The sequence below is a fragment of the Melanerpes formicivorus genome, unplaced genomic scaffold (assembly GCF_026170545.1).
Source record: "Melanerpes formicivorus ecotype bairdi unplaced genomic scaffold, bMelFor1.0.p_v2 SCAF_12, whole genome shotgun sequence".
In the NCBI taxonomy this organism is placed as follows: Eukaryota; Metazoa; Chordata; class Aves; order Piciformes; family Picidae; genus Melanerpes; species Melanerpes formicivorus.
Window position 1 is genome coordinate 11,384,142 of NW_027142364.1, and position 26,807 is coordinate 11,410,948.

Here is a 26,807-nt window from a genome sequence, read left to right on the forward strand (position 1 = left end):
CTTAGAAGTGTAAGCAAATACCATTTACTGTTTCCACTTATTTGAGTTTGCAGATTTGGACCGAAGTTTCACTCAGCTGTTAAAGATTTATATGAGAGGTTTAACAATGCCCTGTCATTAAGGCCTTGGCACAAGCGGTGCAAAGGACATTCAGGGCTTATTTGCACTAACTTATCTGGGTAAAGGGAAAGCTGTTCCTTTAAATTATGTTTGCTGTGACTCTGGAAACTGAGCAAACAAAGTCTGAGGGAAACTTTACTCTTAAGCAGAACTGACAGAAGGTACAAGGACTGAAGGACAGATATCTCCCGTAAGGACATACTTGCCTTTGGATTCACAATTGAATTGCAAATCTCTAACAGCTTAGGGGAGTTTAGTCCAGACTTGTTGAGCATACCTCATCTTGATGGCAAATGAGAGACTGGTTCACCCCAGATTGTCAGGTGAGTAAAAGCCTGTTCTGGGATTGGGGGATGGTGGTGTGCTGGAAGATGAATGATCTGAGGGAGAAACCTCAGGCCACAAACAAGGCACAAATCCAGTGCCTGAGAAAACTGACTTTGCTCTACAAGCAAAGTCACACTGAAGGTGTCCTGTTCAATCCTGACAGAGCACAGCCATGACACTGTTGAAATATTGGCTGATAGATGGGGAGAGACACCACTGGCACAGCTTGGCGGGCATAAAATCCACCACAGAGAGGAAGCCTAGTCAGAGAGGAGACCCAGCCTGCACAGAACAAGCATTAACGTGCCCAACCAAACAGCAAACATCCCCCAAACCAACCAAACTGTTTTTTCCAGCAACAGGACAAGTTGTGATTTTTTTTCCTGGCAAATCTTTATGTGTGAGCTTGCTTTAAATATATATATATACAAATAAAGACAAGAAATATGATAAACAGCTTGTTTTCCTCCCAACACCAGGCTGATCCTTCCCCTTAGCTGATCTTTCCTTTTGCTCTCAAGAGACCAATTGCTGTGTATGCAGTGTAGCTGTGAACTCTGTCCCAGCAATTATGTATATTTTTAAATGCACAAAGTAAACAAGGACTCAGATTTCATAAGAATAAGCTAGCTCTTGAGATTTTAAACTATCTACAGAGACAGTTCTTACAGTGGAGCTGCCACTTCCAGATCTACTTGAAAGGAGGAAATTGCACTAAAATAACAAAATGTTTCAAACGCTGGCTGACATGCCATGTATGACATGGACAGAAATTTCATTCAGGTCTGATTTTCACCAAACTAAACTGGGACTGATAAATCTAATCCACTTGAAGCCCAACTGTAAAATATGAATATGTGTGCAAGACCAGAGTAGCTGCCAGAAAAGAAGAGCCCAGAGACAACCCATTCTCCCATACTGCTGTGATTTGGAGAGGACATTTGCAAGACAATGGAAAGTGCATTAATTATATAATTACCATTATCTTTCCCTGAGTATATGGCCAATGCCTTGGGTTTTCAGTCAGATTCTCCCTTTGGAATTGCCTGTTCTATGTGTTCTAGAGGCAATTATCATTTTTCGCACAGTAGTGCCTGGAGGCAGTATTTAGTGTTTCCAAGCAGCACCCCGTGGAAGCAGCTCCATTAAATCTAAAATAAGAAAAATTGTCAAGACTCAGTAAAATCTAAAACAATCTAGGAACCTCATCTCCTCCCTGCCTTGTCTTTCCCAGCCAAAACCATCTTTGAAACAGATGTCTACGAAAAAGACAGGACTGGCAGGTTACTCAATCCACAAAACTTGGACTTTGCTGTTCCAAAAGAGAGCAATTCCTGAAACAAGGATTCCTGCTTAGGAGAAACTGCAGCCAGTTCAAATAAAACTTAAGAAGAGCAGCAGGGACACTGAGGAAGTAGAAATCTAAACACAATGCCTACTTTTCACTTGGAGAATGAAATGTAGGAAATATAAAATAATTTTAAAAATAGAGCATATTCAAACTGCTTCATTTTTTTCTTCACTATGGTATTGTCTAAACCTCTTTTGAACCTCTCAGGCTATCTCATGCCATGCTTTTGTACTTACACTGTGTTCCTGCTCAAATAACTCAGAAGAAAAAAGTCTATGCAATGAATACAGGAGTATTCATAAACTATAGCATACTGCTCCCAGTCTAAAGATGGGAAACTAAGACTCAGGAAAATTCTTTATGTGCTCAAGATGGGCCAGGGAACTGCAGCAGAGCTGAGAAATTACATCTGCTCTCACAAGACCCAATTCAATGTCCCGGCCATGAGATTCACTGCATTCATCCCCAGCCTTCCTCTTTCTGTGCTTAAAAACGGGGTGAAGAGGAGGGCAACAACCATTAGAAGGAAAGGTACGAAAGGGAAAGGTTTGCCAATCTTTTGCAGCACTTGGGTAGAGTGAGCGAGAGTTAGGGTTGAGGAGACCAAGTCACTTGTTTGACAGTAAAATGGAGACTTAATGCAGATGCAGCCAGAGAGCACTATGCATCTTCCCGGTTTTCCATGCTCTCTAGTGCTGTCACTGGCAATCTGGAGACAAGGACTGGGGACTTCTGCATATGATCACCTAAAGCCCTGAGCTAGGTCAGAGGATGGAAGAGACTACTGTGCACTGGGAGCTACAGTCTGCAAGCTTTCCTTGCTGCCAGGGTCCTCACCTGGCACTAAAAAGAGGCCTTCTGGAGTGGACATTTGCATGCTTGTTTGCTGCCCAGTTTACAGAGATGTCTAACTTGTTTTTCCTGAGTTACTAAAGACTCATGCTATGGGAGTAACAGGCTGTAGGAACAGTATGAATTATGTCAGATTTGAAATGAGCTGAAATTAGCTTGATGCAGTTGACAAGGATAGCGTGGCACAACAGTGCTCCAAACCTGCCTGGCATTTCAAACCAGTAGAAACCAGTCAAACAAGACTTTTGTGTCTTGTCTTTTGGCTCACTTGCAGCTACAAATTTGCAAGGAGATTCACTAAACAGGCACTCCTTGGACCCTCCACCCAATAACCACTGAGGGAGGAAAAACAGTGCTCTGCTATTCCTTCATCAACAAAATCAGTCTTCTTATTTCCCTGCTTTGGTAGAGAAGCTTTCAAATAAACACCTCTTTGAGTTCTTACCTCTCTGAAGTTCAAATAACCACCCAAGCTCATTTCTTCCATAATAAGTGTCTCATACGCAACCCACAAATATAGAAATAGAAGTGGATATCATCCTATTTTTCCTCAAGGGCAGCACAGGTGTTGTCTGCCCTAGGGACACTAAGCCTGCCTGCTTGAAAAGCTTCAACTAAGACATCTGCTAAACTCCTCTTCTAAGTATCCTGCCACTACTAAACTTCTCTGCTCCAGCAAGGCATTATGCTCGGGACATTATTTCTTGTACCATGTTCCTGACTAAGCTACTCCATAGAACCGCAGAATTCTTTTGATGGGAAAAGACCTTTCAGATCATTGAGGCCAACTGTTATCTAAACTCTACCAGGACTGGTGCTATACCATGTCCCTCAGCACCACATCTCTACCTCTCTGAAACACCTGCAGGGATGGGGATTCAAGCACCTCCCTGGGCAGCCTGTTTCAGTCTTTGAGAATCTTTTCAGTGAAACAGTTTCTTCTAATATCCAACCTGAATCTCCCTTGGTGCAACCTGAGGCCCTTTCTTTTCATCCTGTCACTTCTCACTAGGGAGAAGAGACTATCATCCACCTCACTCCAATCTCTTTTCAGGGAGTTGTATGAGAGAAAGGTGGTCTCCCCTCACAGCCTCTCTTCTCCACATTAAACAGCCCCAGTTCCCCCAGATGCTTCTCACCAGACCTGTTCTGCAGACCCTTCACCAGCTTCATTGCTGTTCTCTGACCCTGTTCTAGCACCTCAATATCTCATAGCATGGTGCCCAAAACTGAACCCATTACTCAAGGTGTGACCTCACCAATGCTGAGTGCAAGAGGGCAATCACTTCCCTTGTTCTGCTGGCCACACTGTTGCAAATACAGGCCAGGATGCTGTTGGCTGCCTTGGCCATCTGGGCATGCAATGGCTCATGTTCAGCCAGCTGTTCACCAATACCCCCAGGTCTTTCTCTGTTGGGCAGCTTTCCAGCCAGTCTGTCCCAACCCTGGAGTATTCACGTGGTTGTGACTCAAGTTCAGGACCCAGCACTTGGCCTTGTTGAATCTCATCCCATTGGCCTCAGTCCATCAATCCAGAATTGCCAGGTCTCTCTGTAGAGCCTTCCTACCCTCAAGCAGATCAACACTCCCTCCCAACTTACTGTCATATGCAAATTTACTGAGGATTCCTCAATCCCCTCATCCAGAGCACTGATAAAGACATCAAAGAGAACTGACCCCAGTACTGAGCCCTGGGGAACACCACTTGTGACTGGCTGCCAACTGGTTTAACTCCATCACAGACTAAACTTTCTGTACTGGAGTCCTTACATTTTGTGTTAGCTTTATGTTGCATATTCTTTCCATAGCTAGAAGGTTTCACATGGTCCAAACAGAAGACAACAAAGAAAAATGAACAAGAGCTCATAACTGCCACCTGAAACCTTGTGAAACAGGAGGGATCACCAAGGCAGACTGCTGAGGGCTTTCTTGGGTACCTATGTAGTGGTATTGGGACCTTATGCTTTGAGGCTGTGTCCTCTGGTTTGCAGCCAGCCCTGAGCTGATAGTCATGTACTTCCCCCAGCCCAGGAGATGCAATGATTTGTTCTTTTAATATTCACTTACCTTCCAGGGATAAGCCTGGAAAACCTCACGAGTTTTAGACCACAGCTACATACCAATAATTTTGCTGGTATCTTCTAAGCCGAAATAAAGACAGGGATGGCATCAGGGGCCATTTCACAATCAGTAGGAATAAAAGGAAAGGAAAAAGGAAACTAGAAAGAGTTCCTCTAGAGGCAGGAGTTAAGTACAGAGAGGTAAGTTAGAGATGTCAGAGGAACAGGATGAGTTTTATACATCTTATTCCTCAGGACTCTCTCATAACCTTCAAGCAAGGATGTACCTTCACCATTGCATATGAACTAATTGAAGTAAAAGGATAAAAATAAGAACATTTTTTCTTTCCTTTGTTTTAACAGCTTATAATGACAATCAGAAGGGCTTGTACATTTCTACTTCTGCTCTTCTGTACACTTCAAAAACTTCAAAAATTAGGTTTACTCCCCCTGCACAGCTGGAGAGGACGTTTGTGTTTACATAAGCATGCTCAGCTTTAGTGAGGCCACACCTTGAGTACTGCGGCCAGTTTTGGGCACCTCAATACAAGAGAGATGTGGAGGTGCTGGAGTGAGTGCAGAGGAGGGCAGTGAAGCTGGGGAAGGGCCTGGAGAACAAATCTTATGAAGAGCAACTGAAGGAGCTGGGGCTGTTTAGTTTGGTAGAGGAGGTTGAGGGGAGACCTCATTGCTCTCTACAACTACCTGAAAGGATGTTGTAGAGAGATTGGTGCTGGTCTCTTCTCACAAGTAATTAGCAATAGTACAAGAGGGAAGGGCCTCAAGCTACTACTGTGTAAGTTTAGAATAGACATTACAAAATTTATTTTCACAACAAGTTGTTGTCAGGCACTGGAATAGGCTGCTCAGGGAGGTGGTTGAGTCACCAACCCTGGATGTGTTTAAAGGTTGTTTGGATGTGCTGCTTGGGGATATGGTTGAGGGATGAACTTTGTAGGGTAGGGTTATTGGTTGGACTTGGTGATCCTGAGAGTCTTTTCCAACCTGAATGTTTCTGTGATTCTGTGATATGTGTGCACATACACATATGTAGAATAGCTCCAGAGGGAGCTTCAAGATCTTAGCAATAGCCCATAGCCTGCTACTCCAAACCCAGAGGAGGAAGCAGAGAATGCAGTGGGATAGGGCTGGACCACTTTGCGATGTTGTGGCTTGAGCAGAGATGACAATTCTCACTGATGTATAAGGGAGCACATCTTTTCAATATTTATTCTGGAACTGTAAAGAACCAGTGCACAACAAAAAAGATAAATCATGCTAGTAGCTGTAAACTATGCAATAATTTAGTGTTATTCATTAAGTATGTATTGATGCATTAGTTAAATAACACAAAGTAGCTGATAAAACTACTCCTGGTTTGATGCAGAAGGAACTGTATGAAGGCATGTATCCTTTCTGCTAGGTGTAAGTAGCCATTTATAGGATGCACTCATTTTGTCTGTGTTTACACATCTATGCTTACCTCTACCCATAGAAGATCCTACAACATCAGACTTAGTTTTAGAAATATTTTTAGATCTAGCAAAGTTTTTGAGTAATTTTTAGCTGTTTCAATGTGCTGGTTTCTCTCTCCAAGCCCCATTCACTTGGTGTTGAAAGCACATGGCACTGGAGGCTATATTAAACAAATCCAATGTATTTTTAGTTTCTGAAATCCTTCTAAAACAGGTTCTCTGTAACATACATGCAAGACATAAAGGCTTTATTGTCATAAGTATGTAATGAACTGCAAAGTTCTCTCTTTGCTCGGTATAAATGAGGTACCATCACTAAACCATGGCAATAAAACCATCCTGTTACCTTTCTCACCTGAAAGACTCTCAAAACTGGAGCAGTTGCAGTTTGAGTCTGTTAGGACTGCTAATAGAACTCACTCTTATTTACAAAATAAGTACAGAATGTTTGTTTTCTGGCAACATGTGGGGTCAAACAATTTGATATTCTTTCAGCCAGTATCTCCAAATGTATTGCCTACTTTTCTCTGGCTTTTGCTGTGAAACTCTTTGGACTGTGTTTAACTTTTTGGTCAGTCTGTTCTCATGCTCCTCCTGTTTTTCTCCACCCCTGGGCCATAATCAAATAAGACCTTGCCCTTGTACCTGAATGGTTCAAATTCCTTTGTGAAATGTCACTTACCTTGCTTTGGACAGAGATATGTGCATAACTGTCTCTTGTCACCACCTGAAAAAAAAAGGGTCAGGATTGTTGTTAAGGCTTCCAAGGAGGGTCATCTCAACCAGTAATACTGAAAACACGAATACACATCAGTCAGTTCATGGTCCTGAGCACTTTAAGGTGTTACTATGCTCAGTTGCCAGTGCATCCTTCTGCTGGAAGTTAGTTCCTCTGTGCCAAGGGTGACCCAACAGGATACAGGAGTGACGCTACCTTGAAGTCTGCATCTTAGCTTAAACCACCAATCACGCTAAACAAATTCATTGCTACATCTGCTGAGAGCTAAATCTGCCAGAGCCTAGGGCTGAGTCTGTGGGTGTTACTATTCCCCTGACTCAGACAGAAATATCTCCCAATGCAAACATAGGCTTGAGCCTGTGCAGAGCCAAGAGCCTTCAGCAGGGCCCACCCATGCATGGCACTCCTTGAGGGATCGGCACCCGCATGAGCAAGAACAAGCAGCTGATGAGTAAGGACTGCTGTTGGATTTTGGACTGTGCCCCATCCCAGCAGAGCTGCTTTCACCTTGTTATGATGCAGAGTGAAATAGTTTAGAGATGACATTCCACTCCACTTAAGACTGAGAAAGGGGAGGAGAAAAATAATCAGTGCCTGATATATGAGCAGGGATGTCATGGGGGACTGATGGTAGTGGGAGGCAGAAGTTTGTTTCCAGTTTGCACAAGACCTTGCAAATAATTTAAGCATTCCAAAAAGAAAAAGTAAAGCACAAGCAAAATCAGAGTTGGCATGTACATTCAGATTGCATTTAAAGAAGAAATAACAAAGGAGCCATGTTAACTATGAGCTCTTGAAGACAAAATATTATCTTAAATGAGCTCCATCTGGTTCATAAAATATACATGAAAGGTGCACATTCAGCGTGCAAAACTTACCAGATGAGTCATTAATAGGGCTTATACTAGAAACACACACACAAAAGGGAAGGGAAGATTATATGACCTTATGTATTTCTACAGCATCAAAATCCTACAGACAAGATGTCAATTTCTGCATTGAGCCCCAGGAGTTTTCATTGAGTGGTGTGTAGTTTAAAGGGTCATCCAGTGATAGATGAATTTTATGTGATGGAAAAACTAAAACACCACTAGGTAACTCAGGGGAGGAGTTCATTGTCTTCTGTGCTGAAAGCACCTGCCTGCCGTCTTGGGGGACACAATCCTTGTATATTTTGTGTAGTCACTTAAGGCACATCAATACTGTTATCTTGTCCCTGCTAGTAGTAGGGACACATTAGACAATCAGACAAGGGCAATTCCTCTTCTGTGACTGTATGTCCCTGTATAGAACAACCACATGGTCAGGTTGTATTCATACCTATTACTTTCTGCTTTGAAACACCCCTGAGCTGCCTAGCTGGAGATTTCAGCCTGTCTCTAATATTAGGCAATCTCCATCACCCTTCCACACTAAGCAACAGCATTGTGTAACACTGGCAAACAGAACATTTTTCATTTCAAAATCATGAGGCATTCTTTAAGTAGAGACTTTCTTACTGCAGCACTTGACACTTTATAGGCAAACACACTTCCCCATTTTACAGGAGAATTAGGAAGTTAAGGAAGCACTGCATCCAGCTGCAAGCAGAGCCACTAATCTCATCCTATCTCACCCCTTCCATTGTAAGGGAGGTCATGTGCAGGGAGCCATCTAATTCCCAAGGGGGACAATTGTCTCATGATGGTGGAGGACAGCATGTGAAAGAAATCCACCCAGAGACAGAGGCTGTCAGCTCAGGGCAGAACAAAACACCCTAAGCAGGTAAATTGTTAGGGACAGCAAAGCAGCCTGCTCTGCTGTGCTGGAAAACTGTTGCTCAGAGAGGGGTCCGGGCATGTGAAGCAGCAGTTCTAGTGGGGAAAGGAGGTGGCTCTTCCCAGCGGCTAAGGCACTACTTGCACTTCTCCTCTTTCAGTAACAGCTGAGGCAGCCAGCATGATATTTTTGGGGCTGCCAGCCCCCAGCAGCTCCCTCTGCTGCCACTGCCCACCAGGGCAGCCACCAGTGCCAGACCACACAGTCTGCCTCTGCAGTGGCTCTTGCAGCTGTATGCACCTGGCATGTCACGAGATGAGGAAAGAGAGAGACATGATCACCCGGTGATAGGATATACCTCCTGCTCCACATCAGACTCTGCTCAGACTAAACCCATTTCACATACCTGCAGGTCTACATAGCTGCAAACAGAGCTTTCAGGCTATTAGAAATGTTCTTATCTTTGGTTAGATCTGATGAAAAGGAATTGTTCTCATGATACACCTCGTACCCTCTGAATCCCTATCAGCCCACTCATTTTGTACAGCAGGGACTGGCAGTTGTTGACATCCACAGCCAGCCCATGCTTTGTGAATACATCCAGTCCCACCCTCCCAGCAGCGGTTCCCGTTGCCCACACACATCCATATGTCCAGGTCCACACAGCTCTGGGATCCTCAGTCCCTTCTACAGTTTTTGTTAGCATTTTACCTAACGTCCCTGCCTTCAGCTGCTCTTGTACAAATCCATGGCATTTGCTGGTAAATGCCATTTTTTTACATTGGCAAGTAAAACTTCTATACAGCCAAATTCCTGGAGGCTGAATTATGTATGAGTCAAAACACATATCTCTAACATTGCTGTATGTGCATCACTTGATGGTTTCACTGTTGCTGTCTTTCTCTTTTTCCCTGCAGACTGCTACTTTGGTCTTCTTGAATGACAGGGAAGTATGTTTGCCTGCAAAGCACATTCAGGTAGGTGTGACGCTGCAGCAGGACATGTGGTCTCAAGATGGCATGTGAATATGCTTGGGATGGGTTACTCCTGATGCAAGGCCTGACAGTCACCTACCTATGACTATAGGGGGTGAACACCTTCTTCAAGAATTTACTACAAACACTCAGACAAGGATAGTTATGGTCCACACCTGTCTGAATCATTCATTTTCTGTCACTGAATAGTTTGACTGCTACCAGAATAATGTAATACTGAATTTTAATGTATCTGAGAGTCATTGAATGATCGGGGTTGGAAGGGACCCCTGGAGATCATCTAGTCCAACCCCCCTGCTAGAGCAGGTTCACCTAGAGCAGGTTGCACAGGAATATGTCCAGGTGGGCTTGGACAGTCTCCAGTATCTTGGACAGGTAAGGAGACTCCACAACCTCTCTAGGCAGCCTGCAGCACCCTCACATGAAAGAAGTCTTTTTTCTGCTTGAAGTGAAACCGCCTGTGCTCTAGTTTGTCCTTGTTGCCTCTTGTTCTATCACTGGGCCCTGTTGGAGAGAGCCCAGATCTCCCTCACCATCTTTGTTGTCCTCTGTTTGGCTCTCTCCAGTAGTTCCCTGTCTCTCTTGAACTAGGGAGCACAGAACTGGACACAATACTCCAAGTAAGGCCTCACCAGGGCAGGGTAGAGGGGGAGAAGAACGTACCTCGAGCTGCTGACCACACTCTTCTTAATGAAACCCAGAATACCACTGTCCCTCTTGGTCACAAGGGCACATTGCTGGTTCATCATCCCTCCTCTGTGCTGGTGCAGGGAATTCTTCCTCTCCAGGTGCAGGACTCTATACTTGCCCTTGTTGAACTTTACAAGGTTCCCCTCTGCCCAACTCTCCAGGCTATCCAGATCATGCTGAATGGCACCACAGCCTGACAGGGTATCAGACAGTCCTCCCAGTTTTGTATCATCAGCAAACTTGTTGAGAGTATGCTCCATCCTTTCGTCCAGGACATTGATGAAGATATTGAACAAGACTGGACCCAGTACTGACCACTGGGGAACACCACTAACTACTTGTCTCCAACTAGACCCTGCACCATTGATCACAGACCTCTGCGCTCTGTATTCTTTAAACTCATCCCTAGTTTTTAACACAGCTAAAGCATTTTCAGAAGCCAAAACCATCTGATTGACATATCAGTAAATGGTTTCTCAGTAACAGTCTTCTCTATGCATGGATGCAATCCCCCCACACATACACGTGTGTGCATCTACATGCCTAATAATCCTTTGGAGATTTATGGGGTTTTGAAATTGCTCCTGACTGGTGAGTAGCTCCTGTGGGAACTTTAACTCATTTTTCAAGAAAACACCAGCAGCAGTCTGCTAAGCATTGCAAACTACGTTGGCATGGCAAAGGCCACCAAAGAGAGGCAGGTCTATACCCCAGTCTATGAGTAATATACACAAAGGGTGGCCACTTGAGTCCTATAGGAAGTTTGACATAGAGGAGATAGTTACAATTTCATTTCCTCAAGCAGCAAGACATAAAACAGGTTATAGAAGGGAAGTAAATATAAAATAAACAATTGCTAGAGTTTAGGTTTAGGAAGCCTATAGGTGTAATATTTTGGTCCATCACAGTTGCAAGGAGCAAGCCTTTGGGGCTTTAGTCATGGGACAGCAAAAAGGGCACAGGAAAAGAAATAACCTCTTCTTTCCTCTCAAGCCACCTTCAACAGCAGCAGCTTTAATTTCTCTGTTCCACTGAGCCACAGAAACAGGCTTAGTGAATCTTTACACCTCAGAGGAATTTACAAATCAAACTTAACACCACAACCAACAAATGGGTCCTTCATACACTTCCAGTAACACTGGAAACAGTCCCAAAGCAGCCACTAGTTCCAAACAATCCAAAAGTCTTGGCAGAACTGAAGTCAGGATCCAAATATAGCAGCTATGAGCTGTATGCTGTGGTTCAGGTTATGAAAGGAGAAAGCAGACTTGCTCCTCTGTAGAGTCAGGGAGCAGAAATACTCAGGCCCAGTGCATGACTTCAGATAGCGACCTTCCCTTTGTAAGGATAAAACACAGGGCTCTCAAAACATTTTGGAAAGCAGAGGATTCACAGAAGATGTCCCAGCTGTCCCTGATGTCCAAGGGTCAGCTGGAGTGACCCTGGGGCCAAGCAGTAACAATTTCTGTGGGTTCACAGAGATTGCAGAAGATCCAGAACAAAAATTGAGACCCCTTCTAGTGTATCTTGTATATTAGATATACTGAATGTAACAAACCAGCGGTATGGAAAACTTCAAAACACCGTCTAATGACTAATCCACAGCACTATTTTATGCCCTTTTCTCAGCAAGCTGTCAATTTCATATTCACATTTCCCATACAGCATCTCTTTCTACTTCTCATGATAGCCCCATCAGTCACAAAATCACATTATGTACTTAGAAATTCTTTGACAGCTCCAAGAACTCAACAAGACAAGTGAGTGTTCAAGTCATCAGCCCTTGTTTTATCCAGCCTTGCAAAGGCTGAAGGATAAATTGCTGGCTTGCTGTCGTAGTGATTTGCCTCCTAAAAATGTTTAGGATTATTGCCACTGTCCATCCAGCAACATGCAGTGTGGTGGGACACTGTGCTGCAGTCCCCCTGCCACCGAGGAGCCACGTTGGCACTTGAGGGCAATTCCAGGAAACAAAAGCAAGTCTCTGCACTCTCCACTGCTAGATACTCTTGTCCATTTTACCTTCACTTCTTGGTAGTTAGGGATTTTTCTTCACTTACCTGCACTGCAGGAGTGCATGTTTAGTGTTAGAAGGCACCCAGCCCTGTAAAAGGCATTAATTCTTCTAGTGCAGGGAGAAGTGAACAGATAACAGACAGATTAACAGTTTTCTTTTCAGCCTTTACTTTCTATTCCATAACATTTGCACCCTCAAAAACAAGGCCAAGACTCTAAACCACTCTAAACCAGCCAGTAATCTACTAATCAGAAGTGACAGAAGGGAGTGGTCATCAACTGAACAAATACATTTATCCAGTAACATCTGTAGCACTACAATGCATCACGGCAGGATAACCACGAGCACGTCAAAGTAATATTCAGGATGTCAGAAAAAGGCTTGTAAGGTGATGAATTATCTCAGACAAAAGCCTGGAAAGTCCCCATTATCCTAAACAGATGATGCACTACAGCTTCTGAACTAACCAAAACTTTGTTCTTTCTTTTTCTATTTTCTTGTGTTTTGTTGGTTTGTCTCCAGCTCTAATTCAGATAAAGCTGATGGAGTTGTGGAGGCTACCTGTATTCTGCTGCTCTGCATCGCCTCAGTTGCCATAGAGACAAAATCTGGAAGCCATGGATGGGCATGGGAGAGAAGCTGCCTGCAGGGTCTCTGATGGCAGGCTCCATTCTCAGCAGGTTTTGAGAGAGTCAGTCTCTGAAGGCGAGGAAGAGTCAGAAGGCACTAATCCAGAGACCCACGAGATGGACTCACACACACAATACATTGCCATTCAAAGAAATTCGAGGTACTACCGGTCAATGAGGCTGCCAAACAGAGGGAAAAGGAAGACTTCAAGAGAGGCAATGCACATGGGGCAAGCCACAGGTGAGTGCTGACCCAATCAGCATCATGCTTCCTTTTCCAATGGGACTATAGGAACTATAGGAGTCAATGAGATTAGAAAAGGGACAGAGAAGCTAGAAAGCAGCTCAGGGGTCAGCACACTAGAGAAGTTCTCTGCCCTACGGCACAAGTGGCAGAGGGTGCCATCCTTATCTGGAAATGCAAAATGGTTAGATGTTTAAACATGCTTCATGGTAGAGAATCTAAACAAATATGGGACTCAGCTCTGCCACCTCCCTGATTTCTAAGAGAAAAAGAATTTAAACAGGGAAAGCTGTGGAGCTGTCAATGAAGTAGGAACTTCTTCAGCATACAGAAAGGACTTGTTCAAAAGCAGTGAGATCTATACTAGCAACTGTATGGCAAGATGAGCAGCATATAGAGGAAACAGCAAAGCAGAGCAGTACAAATGTATGGACAAAGCCTGTGGAAATGGCAATGGGCCAATGGGCCATTATGAGAGGGTAGTAATACTTCTCTGAAAATGTAGTTCTTGCCACTTTGCATCAATGACAGCTGTAAGAAACACCCATGCTCCCTTTGAACGAGAATAACAAGAACCCCACCCAGAACCTGCACACCCTCAGCCATGGCTTCAGCAGAAATGGAACAAGCTGACTTTCAGTATGAACAGTGCCACACTGCAAGGCCAGACTTTCACTGAGCTGGCACCTTGTCTGAGCAGCTATCTATGAAAGACACAAGAGAAAGACAGGAGAAGCTGAGAAGAGAGCTAGGAAAGGAGGTATTGCAACACACCCAGAAGCACTGGAAATGGGGGGGGGGCAAAGGAAGTAGTTTAAACGCTGATAGATGCCTGAAACTGTGAACACAGAAAATGCCCTTTGGTTCATCTCCCAGGTGTTCATACAACCATAACTGTTTTCTGTAACTTCTTGTAAAATAAAAGGAATCGTAGTGAAGACACCTATCCTAGCTTCAGTTTGCAATCTAACAGAAACAGGGCACTGGACTCTAGACTTTGGTTGCCTATACCATGCTACTCCTGATGTTTAAGTGCTCTGCAAGACAGCTAGTGCTTTGTTACACAGTATTAAGTACACTGCTTCAGTCCCTGACAGCAGATTCAGTTCTCTAAGAAAACAAAGAGCAGACATGATCCATGTCAAAATAAGAGGTCTGGGAAATGTCCCCAAGAAAATAGGTGTCTCCTGCCTGCCCTGCCAAGGGAGCCATGCTATTTCAGCAGTATAAAGGCCCATTCAACCTTGCGGCATGGACAGAAGGAAAGTTCCCTCCCTTCTCCAAGTTTCCAAGCAGACAGCAGACAGCAGCAGAGCAAACGTCGCCTGTTTAATATTCTGCTACTGTTGCAATGAGGTTTGTGGATAAACTGAGCCTCGCCCATGCCAAAGCTGAGCTGCTCTCCAGCCTGCCAGTACAGCGGCAGGACCAGAGCAGAGTCATCCTCTCACCACCTTCCCAGAGCATTGCTGCAGAGCAAGCACAGATGGGACTCGTCCTCTCTCCTGCTCCCAGAGCGTCAACGCATCCAGACTGCTGCTGAGGAAGCCCTGTCACCTGCTGGTGCCACTGCAGCAGGAGCAGCTAAGAAGGACGCAGTTTCTTCATACATCTGCAGCGTCACAGCATCGGGACAGTGGCACAGGAGGACATCCCTCCTGTCTAGCCAGTGTCATTGAGGAAGGACAAACTGAAAGAAGGGCTTTTCTCTTAGCATCTCATTAGAGCATCCACAGAAGCTGACCTGCACTTCTCTCTCTCTCCTCCCTCTCTGTGTGACCACTGCTGTGAAACAGGATCTGTTCCAAACAGGGTTTTTTCTTCCATATCTGCAGTTGTTCAGCAGGACACACTGGGAACATTTCTTTTCTCCAGTCTGTACAGCAAGATCTGGGCTAGGAGCAATAGCTCATTCTTCAGTATGACTGTAGCAAGTCCACCTCAGTGATACAGCTTTTAAATTCAGCTAGGGCTGCATAAGCAGCTCTTCTCTCCCTCCACACTACTGATCCCATCCCCTCTCCCTGAAAGTGGACAGCGGGTGCTTCTACACCAGCCTCATTTGTATCAGGAACTTCTGACAGCATTTGCTGACGTGCATGGAAGCAAGGGATGGGTGAGCTCTTTTATCTTGACTTCAAACCCATTTCAACAGCAGCTATCCAAGAGTCTGACTCAAGCTCAAATACTAAACTGTTCTCATTTTGCTTAGGGAATGACTCGGGGTGAGGAGAGGGGAAGGAAAGAAGAAAGGAAGAGAGAAAAAGATACAGGGGGAAATAGAGAGTAGGATCCAAAATGGGAAAAATAAAGACTCAAGAAATTATAACAAGAAAAATAATGTAAAATTATATAAGTCCAGCAAAAACTTTTATATAGATGCCCTTTGCCTAGTTTTGACTCTCAGCCTAGGAGCTGTAAAACCTAATTTTCCTTTAACTGAAAAAAAGAGTTTGTTTTTCTTAAACAATCTTCTCTGATAGAAGGATAAAATGTTGAAACTATTCAAAAGGGAAAGAGAACAGCTCAGACTGGTGTTTCATAAGCTCGTAGCACTAATTTAGGGCGGTTTACAAGTCCAGTTTTCACCCTTTCCCTGTGAAATTCAGTAGCATTGATTAAAAAGGGTTCATCAGGAACTGGCTTCAGTCCGAGCATTGACCTGCCTGTGCTGTCACCAATTTGAAATGCAAACAGAATTATGACTTAGACCAAAACATTTCTAACAAAAACCAACAAGGCCATTTATCAACAGGCCTCAAACAATAGGAGGTTTCATTTGAAAAGTGAGACGCATCCTCTTCTGCCAAGCACTGCTGCAGTAAGCCATGGACTTAATACAACTTTGGTTCTCTGTGAAAGGATCAGAGGTTCACCTGGGGGAAACTGGAGAAGCAATTAAAAGTAAAGCTCCTGTCTCACCCAGATCTAGCCTTCATTAATCCAGTAAACTGAACATCTTCTGTATGCTTGAAAGCAGAGAGCAATGAAGCCCTGACTTGGGAAACAAGATACTTGCATCCACAGGCACACAGAGATGAACTTTTTCTCCTTAAAGAATAGTACTGAAAATCACTAGTGTTGGGACCCAGGTTTCAGTGGTGAGACTACTACAGATAAGTATGTTGGGATTCAGATTTCAGTGGTGAGACTACTACATATAAATAAGGACTGATCTCATATATTCACCTTCTCTCAAATGCATTTACAGCTGTGACAAAGGCTGTGCAGATTTGTACTACACAAGCCAGTGGCACTTCAATCTTGTTTGAAAATGCAAGCTAAACTCTAACCATCTTTGTGTCTGTGGTCCTCCTGTTGCCTATGATATGAGCAAGCCACTACCTACAGTAAAAGGAAAGCTGACTCTTAAGAAACTTGAGTGTTTTAAACCCTCTTGGCTTTCTCTTATATCACAGGTTCACTCAAAAACAACGAGACTGTCAAAGAGCCTCTGAACGTTTTACCTCCTAAGGGATCACCATCTCCAGTAAACTCTGACAAGACAACCTTAGATGAACTATGGATCCAAAGGTAAGGAAGTGCACACACAGGGTGGCATCAGAGCAAGAATGCTTGCTTGGGGAAGGATAGCTGGACTAAGATATAGCATAGTCTTAATAATATGCATAGTATAGTACTAGCATCATGGTATAAAGGGTCTTAATGGGATGAGTCTGGAGAAAACAGTGAAAGGAATAGTGGGCACAAGAAGACAGTGGGTAAGACAGAAAAAGGGGAATGTGATGTGGGATCGCCCAGTGGTGTAAGCAAAATGGACAGACTGCCTTAAGCAGCTTGTTGAGAGAGTAAGGAGGGCCTGTGGACAGTTCCTTATGGAACATCCAATGTAAGGGTGACCCCAATTTTATCATTCCCAGAGGGCTCTCCTGAAGTCTGTCACACAACCCACACCAAACCCAGGATTTTATTGCTGAAGCTACAAAAATGCTTTCTAAAGTATTCTGACTTTCTGCTTGATGTTCACTTTGAAGAACTGATAGGCAACAGAGGCTTTCAGTGGCATAGCCCTTTTTGGCTTAAATCCATCAACAACCTAGATCCAGCAAAAGGCCCTGATCCCACAACCCATAAATTTGCATATATCCCATAAATTTAACCTTGCCCCTAATCCCTTGCCACTTCAGCCAGGCAGATTGAGGAGCAGCTGCCTAGCCTTACATTTTCAAATACATGAGTGAGGTATTCTCCCAAACTCCCTCTTCAGCTTCTTATCTTTTGTGTGCACAACTATGAGATAGTCTCTGCTTGTACTGTAGAAGTTCAAGCTGAAAGCATTAAGCACTTGCCTTCTACAAGTACATCAGTTATACTGCTGGTCCCAATTGCTGAGCCCAGCTGTGCTGGTGTAATGCACAGTCCCATTCCAGGCTCCTTCTGTTATGGAGAGGACTCTAGTAGAAAAAAAAAATTAGTCAAGATGGATTTAAATAAATTAATTGCTCTGGCTAAAACTGATTGCCCTTTGGCATTAAACTGAGCATATGAAACTAGACAGTTACAGTCTGGTCTGATGTCTTACCCATCTGTCTTCCTCCCCTTGTGTAATAATCATCACTCTCAGTTTCTGACATCCTGACACTGTCACTTAGGCAGCTCTGAAACGTGCAAAGTCATGTGTCTGCTAACAGGAGGCAGTGCTGCTGGGTGACAACACATCTCGAAACAGAGCAGAGAAATTTGATGGAGAATGAGACCAGAGTTCCAGCTCAAACTGAGCCCCTGCACTGCTCTCCTCTTCTCCAAAATATCAACTACAATCTATAGTTGATATAGAAACAATAGAAATCACCATTGTGAAAAGCCTGCAAGACCCCAAAATTACTACTGGTTTTTGTAGTAATCACTCTTCTTTCTGTGCTATTGGGAAAACAGGACATGGTGCAGGTAAGACATCTAAAGTCTTATCACTGGTCTCAAGAATTGCATTTAATCTCTCCCCAAAAGAATAAAACTTGATGCTCTCAGGTAAGACTTCTTCTGAAAGCAGAAGCTAGCAATTCTGCAGAAAGGAGAGTACTCTAGGGAGCATTAAGATGAGTGTGGTCACTTGGTCAGAGGTTCTCCTGTCCATCTGCTCTCCCCTAGTGAGACCACACCTGGAGTATTGTACCCCACTCTGGGCTCCCCAGTTCAAGAGAGACAGGAAAATATTGGAGAGAGTCCAACAGAAGATCACAAAGATGATGAGAGTACTGGAGCATGTCTCTTATGAGGAGAGGATGAGAAATCTGTGGCTCTTTGGCTGGGAGAAGAGCAAACTGAGAGGGGATCTTCTCAATGCTGATCAGTATCAAAAGGGTAGAGGTAAAGAGGATGAGGCTGGGCTCTTTTCAGTGGTGCCCAGTGTTATGACAAGGGGCAACAGGCACAAACTAGAATACAGGAGGTTTCACTTAAACATAAGGAAAAGCTTCTTTCCCTTGAGGGTGCTAGAGCACTGGAGCAGGCTGCCCAGAGAGGTTGTGGAATGTCCTTCTCTAAGACTTTCAAAACCCACCTGGACATTGTGTTCCCATACAGCCTGCTCTAGATTACACTGATTTAGCAGATGGGTTGGACTAGATCATCGCGAGAGGTCCCTTCCAACTCCTAGCACTCTGTGATTCTGTGATTCAAACACTATTGCTAGTGTTCCAAAATCTGCCATATGCCTTCCATAAGATATTTCTCAAGAGTGCTTTCATGCTTAACTGTTCTCAAATTACTTTTTGTTTTTCCCATGGCTTTTCTCCTGTGCAACCCTCAGCCTGCCTCTAAGCACTCCAGAATTCTCCATCAGATCCCATGGCTCCTTCCCAGTCTTCCGCCTTGTACAAAGACCCAAACTCCTCACATGACAAGTTGCTTCCCAACAACTCAGCTGACTTGCCCCAAACATTTCAGGGTTGGGCTTCTAGCACAAATCCTATTTTTCAGAGTAACCCGAGCCAAAGACCTAGAAGAAGGTGAACAGAGCAAAAGCTGCTCTTTCCCACTGTGATCAGCCCTTCCAGCTCCATAGCAGCAGCGGTTGTGTAGACTGAGATCATAAAAAACTACCACAGGAAAACATCCACGCAGGGTGTCCATCCACAGGTGTCAGCCTCAGCTGAAAGCAGCTCCCACAGAGACCAGAAAATTAGTAATTTCAAACCTTAGAATGGAGATTCACTAATCAGTGTCTAACCTACTTTACCAGCTAATAGGATGTTGACTTCTCTTCATTTCTAATACAATGGAGATGTTTCAGCAGCATGATCTACTATTTACCTATGATTACCCAGTGAGTCAGATTCCAAAAACGATATGTCTTTATTATGGGCCACTAGATAAAATGGAAGAGAAACCCACATTTCACATTGCAAAGCTCACTGTGAGGTCACTGCTCTGCCAGTGCAGAGCAAACTATTTCTTCAGGCTAGCAATGAAACCTCCAGCTCACCTAAAAATCACTTAATTACATTTGATCTGAGTACAAAGGAAAGTCCTACAACACTGAATACAAATAGTCACCTTCAGCAGCAAAAGTGAGTCTGCCTGGTTTGAATTCAGCCAAATATGCACATTAGAACAAAAACCCAACAGAATGCATGTAAAAGCATCACGCTCTGAAGGGTGCCTGGGTGTCTTTGGCTTAGCATCCTGTGGCACAGTACTATTTGTCCTGGGCAGTAGAGGGCACTGCTTTTATAGCCTCATTTAACCAGAAAAGCAGGGAAAGCCTCTAGAGAGGCTAGGAACTGCATGGCAAAAGCTATGCCATACTCGAGCAGCTTCTTTCTACCTAGGAAATAAATTTCTTATGGGCACCTCTTCTCTATGCTGCCAATGGTGCTTCTTCAGTTTGCAAGTGGTAAGGTCAGAAATAGTTGGTGCAAACACATATTCACTAGACCTTTATGTTTTATCACACTACAATGTTTTTACTCTTGTAGAAATAGAGAAATCTTTTTCCATATCCCTCTTTCTGTACATCTGAATCTTAAAAACAGTCTAAGAGGAAGAGTATTGCAGGGAGAAGAATCTTAAAAACTGCTAAGCTTTCAGTAAAAATCCCCAACCAAAACAATAAAAACACAACACTGTTGATACTAAAATGTTACTGCTGATGAAATCTTACATTTGACAGGATCACACAGAATAGCACGCAGTAGCATACCCAATTCTAGTCAAATATCTTTCCAGCATGCAGCCAGTGGAGCTCCCAATTCCAGTCTGTCTACCTATTTTACCCAGCTGCTGCTCCTGAGTTTTTTCAGCCTAGTCATGGTTTCATTACCCTGCAAGTTTTGCCCTCCATATCTCCCAGTCTGCTTCATCTGGTCTTACTCTAACCCTCAGGTCCTCCTCTAACCTGTTTCACTCCTTTTCTAGCAGCTTCAACTTGTATTTCCCCTCACCATTTCCTCAGCCTACTGTTTTCCAGGCACATGATTCCTCCCTCTTCCCTCCTGTGGCTCATATCTCACTGGCCTGCCATTTCCAGGCTTTTCACCCTTTGGCGCTTCATACAATCTTAGTCTCCCTCCCCTCCTCCTAGCTCCCATCTTGTCCTCAAACACCCAGCTGTGGGCAAGTTCCTTTCTTCAGAGCAGTCTCCCAATTCAATAGACTTCTTCACTCTCCATGCTTGAGTGTTGTTGCCTTTGTTTTTCAGTCACACACTTTTCTCGCCAAGCTGCCTGGACTCAGCACAGGGAACACTGAGCATATAGCAGCAACGGTCTTGTCTCACAGTGCCTAGAAATAGGACCAGGCAGTTTGCATGCACTGCAGAGTGGAAAAGGGCCTGTCATTTCCATGGATTTTCTTAAGTGTGCCAAAGGTGAAGCACTAGCAACCCCCAAGTTTCAACTTGCATTTCAACAGAACCAAAAGCTTCTCAAAGGACAGGACAATGTGTTTTCTGTTTTCCTTTCACAGGGATACAATAATCTTTTCCCAAGGCCAAAAAATGTTAATTAAAGAAAATGTATATAAATAGAAACTCTCCATGACAGATAGTTTAAATTTAACCCTGATGATTATGAGCATCAAAAGGTAAAGATCTCAATATAGGAAGTTCTGAATATTTTTAGTTGTTGGTAAAGCTGCCAGCCCCAACAGATATAATTAAGGTATTTTGATGAAAGCTTAAGGAGGTTCAGAAGAACAGATGTGCTCTTGGCCTTTAGGATCTAAAAATATTAGGGATAAGGATTTCCATTTATCATTTATCTCCCACTAAAATGTCAACAACAACAACAAAAAATGAATAGAAATTGAGCAAACACAGTCACTGTCAAAAACAGTGCTAAAAACCACATGTGAACAGAAAGAACCTGAATGAACCTGAAGCATGAAAATATGCTTGACTAGGTCTAACATTCAAATCTATTACTAACTTCACACTTCTCCACAAAATTGGTTAGCTCAGACTGAAACAGTGCTTCTTACCTCATCTTTTGGCCTTTCTTGGTGTAAAACTCCCACTGAGTAGAAGGGCTTGAGGAATTTTTTCATGAATAAGATCTGCTGGACTGCATCTTCTCTTTTTAGTTTCTGGAAGGGAAGGTCTAGTTTCTAAAAACTGCTGTAAGAGAACATGGGGGAAAAAAGCATTTTGGTGTCCTTTCAAAACAAGCTCTTTGCATAGCTTTATTGTAAGGATTGCTTTTGAGTTCAGATGTATATAAGAAATCTTAATTCAAGCAATGAGGCATTTTTCAAAATTACTAGTGTCTGAACATAGGAACCAAGACTGGAAATTCACCCCCCAAACATAATTGAAAGCAAGATAATTATAATAAACTAATTATAAACTCACATCAATTATCACATTCATAATGCAAGCATGGACCAGATCAACCAACATATAAAAATCTTTTCCAACAGCTCAGAACAGGCTGCAGCCACACTCCTCTTTGCAGATCACACCATCAAACTCTCTCTTCATTGGCCACAGGGAGCTGAACTGTGGTCATGCTCCATGACACCAGAGCATGGCCATTGTTGAATGGCCATGTGAATCCTTTCCATCATTTCTAGTGAAGATCCTAAGAATTCCTGAGACAAAATAGGGCTTCAGCCTGTCAGGGCTCTGCATGACTTCTGTCACCAACAGGAGCACAGGGCACACAGAACCACTTGTATGATGCCAGGATGGGATCTGTAACTAGTTCTTTCCTGTATGTTGCTCTAATAGTCTGATTCTTTCTTTTCTCCTACAACTAGACAGAGAATTTGAGGATGAAATACAGGGATTTCAGTCAGAAGGCTAATCTGTCATTATGAGATTTTACTGATTTTGATGATATGGGGAAAATATTTTTGGGCTTTGGATCAAATTCATTGTTGACACATTGAGAGAAAAAAGAAAACCTCCAAACTCCCACCCAGGTAGTTAAGATTAGATGGAGTGGGAACTTCTGCAGTTCCACAGCCATGTAAAATAATCCAAGATGGCACTGTCATGGTCCTGCCACCCATCTGCATGTCTGCCACCTCTGTTACACTGGCATTCACATTGATCTCACCCTGTAGCAAGGTAATCCAGACAAACACAAAGCTAGTTCTTTAAAAAAAAAATTTAAAAAATTAAAGAAAACTAAATAATTTTGTACTGCTTTAGCTGCCCAAACCTGCTCACCAAGGATGAGACAAGTGTGAGCACTGGCATAAAAGTGGAGGTAGAGATCTTCCACAGATAGTTGAGTGAAAAGTGGAATTGAGCACCTAGGTCAGCTTAAACTGCACACAAAGTCCTACCAGTTGTGGTAGTAGGAAGGAAGAACGAAGCAGCTATGCCAGAGTTACTCTACTTAGCAGTAATTGTCCAGTACTGACTGACCTAAAGTGGTATCTGGTGAATAAGGTATTCACTCGCTTCAAGCACGTTTCCCAGCGACCAGAGAAAGCAGAGCAATTCAGGGAAGAGAGATGGATCCGCCCTGGAACAGGCAGTAACATGTGGAATGTGAGGCAATGACACAGCCACGACTCCAATCTGAATCCCCCACACCCAGATTGAACCTCCCAGCCACCAGACTGTTGAGAAAGAATCACTTGTTTGCCTGACTTCATTTTTAATGACAAACTTTGAAAGCTTTCTGATTTGTCCCCAAGAAGAAAAGCAAGATTTAGAAAATCCTAACCATTTTTGTAGGACAAAAATATCTCTATCTTGCTAAATATCATTTCTTTACTTCAGTCCCAGAGTGATGGGAACACTCTGTCACTTCACTTGGGAGAAAAAAGTATTTCTCAGGCATTGGTTCTGTTTATGGACTTTCTCTGTACATCAACATGCAGTATGAGAATAAGCCTGGAAAGGAGGAAAGAGTAACATTTTTTAAAGTCCAAACTGCAGTTAAAAACAAACAAACAAAAAAGTTCTAAAGGAAGGAAAATGTATTAGTCATTGCTACACAGTGGAACAGATCTCTAAGACACAAAATACAAACTTGTGGCTTCCCACAGTCACAGAGGGCACTTCACTCTTAGCTGGTGTTCTCACCTTTTCAGAGCTTCCAGCATTTATATTATCATTATTGCTGTCCAGTGGTATTTTGGGGTTTTCATCTCAGACCAAAAGTGAAATTCTTTGGGAAAAGTTGAAGGCAAAAGGAAGACAGGCAGGATCAAATTACCAGACAGTTACAGGATCCATCCAAGATGCTTTCTATTTTGCAATGTTTTTTATACCATGACCTAGACACTTTTTCTAAAAAGAAATTTCAATTTCTGACAGAGTTTAACCTTTGGGAGTGAAGCAATGTGAAGGGTTAGAATCTGTTAAACTCTTAAAGCATACTTCTGAGAGATTTATTCTGTGTTTTTAATACATACACCCCAAAGTTCTATTTAGCTATATAGTCATTCTAGCAGTGTCAGTAAGAGCATATGCACTGATTTGCCTTTGAGAGAACTCCCCACTGCTTTTGGTCCTACCCTTTAGAAAATAGTAAACAACATCTCTGCTTTTCCAGAATTCAGGATAACGAAGAGGTTCAGTACAGTTAATGCCCTCCCTCCCCTTTTCTAAGAAAAAAGCTTTTCAGCATACCACCCACTCACTAAAACCCTTGACAATATTCTTGGCCTTGCAGCAAGCCCCACCAAAATGTCAGTCATTAGGTGGAGTTTCAGATAGTCTCTGCTGCTTTGTCCCTCCTCCAAAGTTAGAACTGCCCCTGTGCTCACCTGTTTCCCCAAGCCCCTTAGCCCCAGTGTTTAATGATGGATAACCCACTTTCATCCCACATCGACTACCCTGTGACAATGTGCCTCTGTACAGCCCCGCCTGTCAGGCTGCCCTCCACCTCCTCTCTAAGTGCAAAACAGCCTCCAGCTCTCACTCTCACCCTGATGTTTCCCTATTGCTTGTCTGGTCCTTCTGACCTCCCAGTTGAGGACTGGACTTGGCTAACAGACTTCTCTGAGTCTTCAACGACATTTCCAGCTGTTTTTCTCTCCATTCTGCCTCTTAATGACTTAAGGACTGAGCTCTCCTGTGTACCAGATCAAGATCTAGTTCATATAAGCTGAAGGAGTTTTTCTGAATGTGCTGACAAAAAGCTGTCCTGATATATCATTTAGCAAATACAATATAAAAATGATAAGAAGGAAACCATTTTAAACATACAGACCGAGGCATGGATTTCATGCTGTGGCATAAATTACATTATGACATACAGAAAAGAGACAGAAAAAAACAAACCAAAACAAAACCCAACAAACAAGCCGTGGTTATTTGTACAACAGAGAGCAAGCGAAGAATTGCTGAGCATTTTCTGACTGTTAGCTCCTCAGGTGCAATTTGGTGCAGATGACAGGGCTGGTTTGCTTTGGGTTTTGGCTTGGTTTGGTTTTTTTGTTTTGTGGGGTGGTGGTTGTGGTTTTTTGGGCTGTGTTTGTTTTTTTTTCTGGGGGTTACTAATACGTAGGGAAGAGCTGCACCCAACTTGTCCACAAGCACTCAACAGATCCAAGGTTGTAAATAAACCCTGCTCTGGAGCTCAAGAGGATTTACTCCTGAGGCAAAAAAAACAGTTACCTGCAAGAAGACAGATAGAGATCATTGAGTACTGAGATACTGCATAAACGAGACAATATATCTTTATAGAAGTAGCAACGCTAAAGAAGAGAAGGAGGGAGATGACCCGGCGGGTGCAAAGCCCTGCCAGAGGAGGAGAACAGTGAATTCTGTGGGGTAACCAGGAGCACAGTAACCGGCAGGAGGGATTAGGCTGTTTCCCAGCTACATTCCTCCATCTCAGGGTTTCGTTCCGGGAGAAGAAACGCACCATATGCACCAGATCTGGAAGCAGTTCAGGAGAGCCCCTCTTCTCCCTCAAAGCCGACGCCAGCCGCACATAGGCAGAGAGAAGAAAGGGATGGGTGGCAGCGCTGTGCCCTGGGTTTGAGGGAGGAGAGAGAGGTCAGTGCCAGGGCAGGACCCCCCCTCCGGCTGTGAAGAGGGGGTGTGTGCATGGAGAAGAGGGGCTGTGGGCCAGGCTGCTGCGTGGGATGGGGTGTGGGAGTGCTTGCCGGGGGCGGGTGTCTTGCTGAGGAGCGAGGGAGGAATGGAAAAGGGGCTTCCCTGCACCTGAGGAAGGAGCCTCTCTGCAGGAGAATAGGGGGCATGGAGGTAGGGGTGCCTGTGAAGGGGGGGAATAAGAGGGGTGGGCCTGGGGCAGGTATTGCTGTTTTTTGAGGGGGCCCTTGGGGAGGAGGGAGTCAGCCTCCCGGTGGAGGAGGGACCTGCGCTGGAGCGGAGCTGGGGGACTGAGGAGGTCTCTGCGGGCAGGGGTGCCGGGCACCAGGTGGGAGCTGCAAGGGGTTGGGGACTGCGAGAGAGGAATTTGGGGGGAGGGGAGCTGCGAAAGCATTTTGGAGGCTCTGAGGTCTATCGGGAGGCTCCGACGGGCTATCGGGGGACACTGGGGTCCGGTGGGAGCTCTGAGAGCTGAGTTTGGGGGTCTCCAAGTGGTTCGGAGGGTGCGGGGTTGTGGAACTCAAACGGGCTCTGAGGGGTCTCGCGAGGGGGTCCGTGGGGATTTGGAGGAGCTCTATGGGGCCTCGGAGTTGATGCGGGAACACAGAGAGGGGCTGCAAGGAGCCACAGAGCTCTGAGTGGGTTGTGGTGCTCGAGGAGAAGCTCTGAGCCAATTTGGAGAGGTCTCTGAGACGGGTCTGAGGGAAGGCTTGAGGGGCTCTCTAGAGATTTCGGGGGAAGAGTGCATGAGGATGCCTGGGGGGTGGGGGGAGCGTGTGTCTGAGGAGAGGCTCTGAGGGGGTTTGGGGGCTCAGAGTCTCGAGGGGTTTAGAGGGCGCCTCAGGGGCGGCCGCAGCTCCCCTCTCCCTCCCTCGCAGGCTGCTGCCTTCCTACCCCCGTTACCGTGGCAACCGCCCGGGCTCCCCCAACTCCGCGCCGCTGCCGCCGGAGCTGCCGCCGGAGCTGCTCGGCAGCCGCCTGCCGCCGCCGGCCATGGAGCTGCTGGCTGCGGCTCTCAGCGCCGCCTGCGCCCTCGACCAGGACGGCTCGGCGGGACATCCCAGCAGGTGAG

At 44.5% G+C, this 26,807-nt stretch overlaps 1 protein-coding gene and 1 long non-coding RNA gene across 5 annotated transcripts in view; one reads left to right on the plus strand and one right to left on the minus strand.

Moving 5' to 3' along the window:
• Positions 1–89: 89 nt before the first annotated feature.
• The window catches only part of NGEF (neuronal guanine nucleotide exchange factor), a 55,909-nt gene continuing 29,191 nt past the window's right edge, over positions 90–26,807 (plus strand). The window contains exons 1-5 of one of the 4 annotated variants that reach the window (XM_068145327.1): positions 90–443; positions 9,600–9,659; positions 12,907–13,254; positions 16,677–16,791; positions 26,614–26,802. In XM_068145327.1, coding sequence (XP_068001428.1) covers positions 13,002–13,254; positions 16,677–16,791; positions 26,614–26,802 — 557 coding nt within the window. In that variant the 5' untranslated portion in view covers positions 90–443; positions 9,600–9,659; positions 12,907–13,001. Of the gene's footprint in view, positions 444–9,599; positions 9,660–12,906; positions 13,255–14,916; positions 15,374–16,676; positions 16,792–25,592; positions 25,679–25,805; positions 25,889–26,613; positions 26,803–26,807 lie in introns of those variants that run through there. The other 3 variants (XM_068145328.1, XM_068145330.1, XM_068145329.1) reach the window with 3 other exon arrangements.
• On the minus strand, positions 21,666–25,602 carry LOC137444528 (uncharacterized). The gene is made up of 3 exons (XR_010988184.1): positions 25,545–25,602; positions 23,090–23,189; positions 21,666–21,832 (listed from the first exon to the last, which is right to left on the minus strand). It is a non-coding gene; the product is annotated as an uncharacterized lncRNA (long non-coding RNA).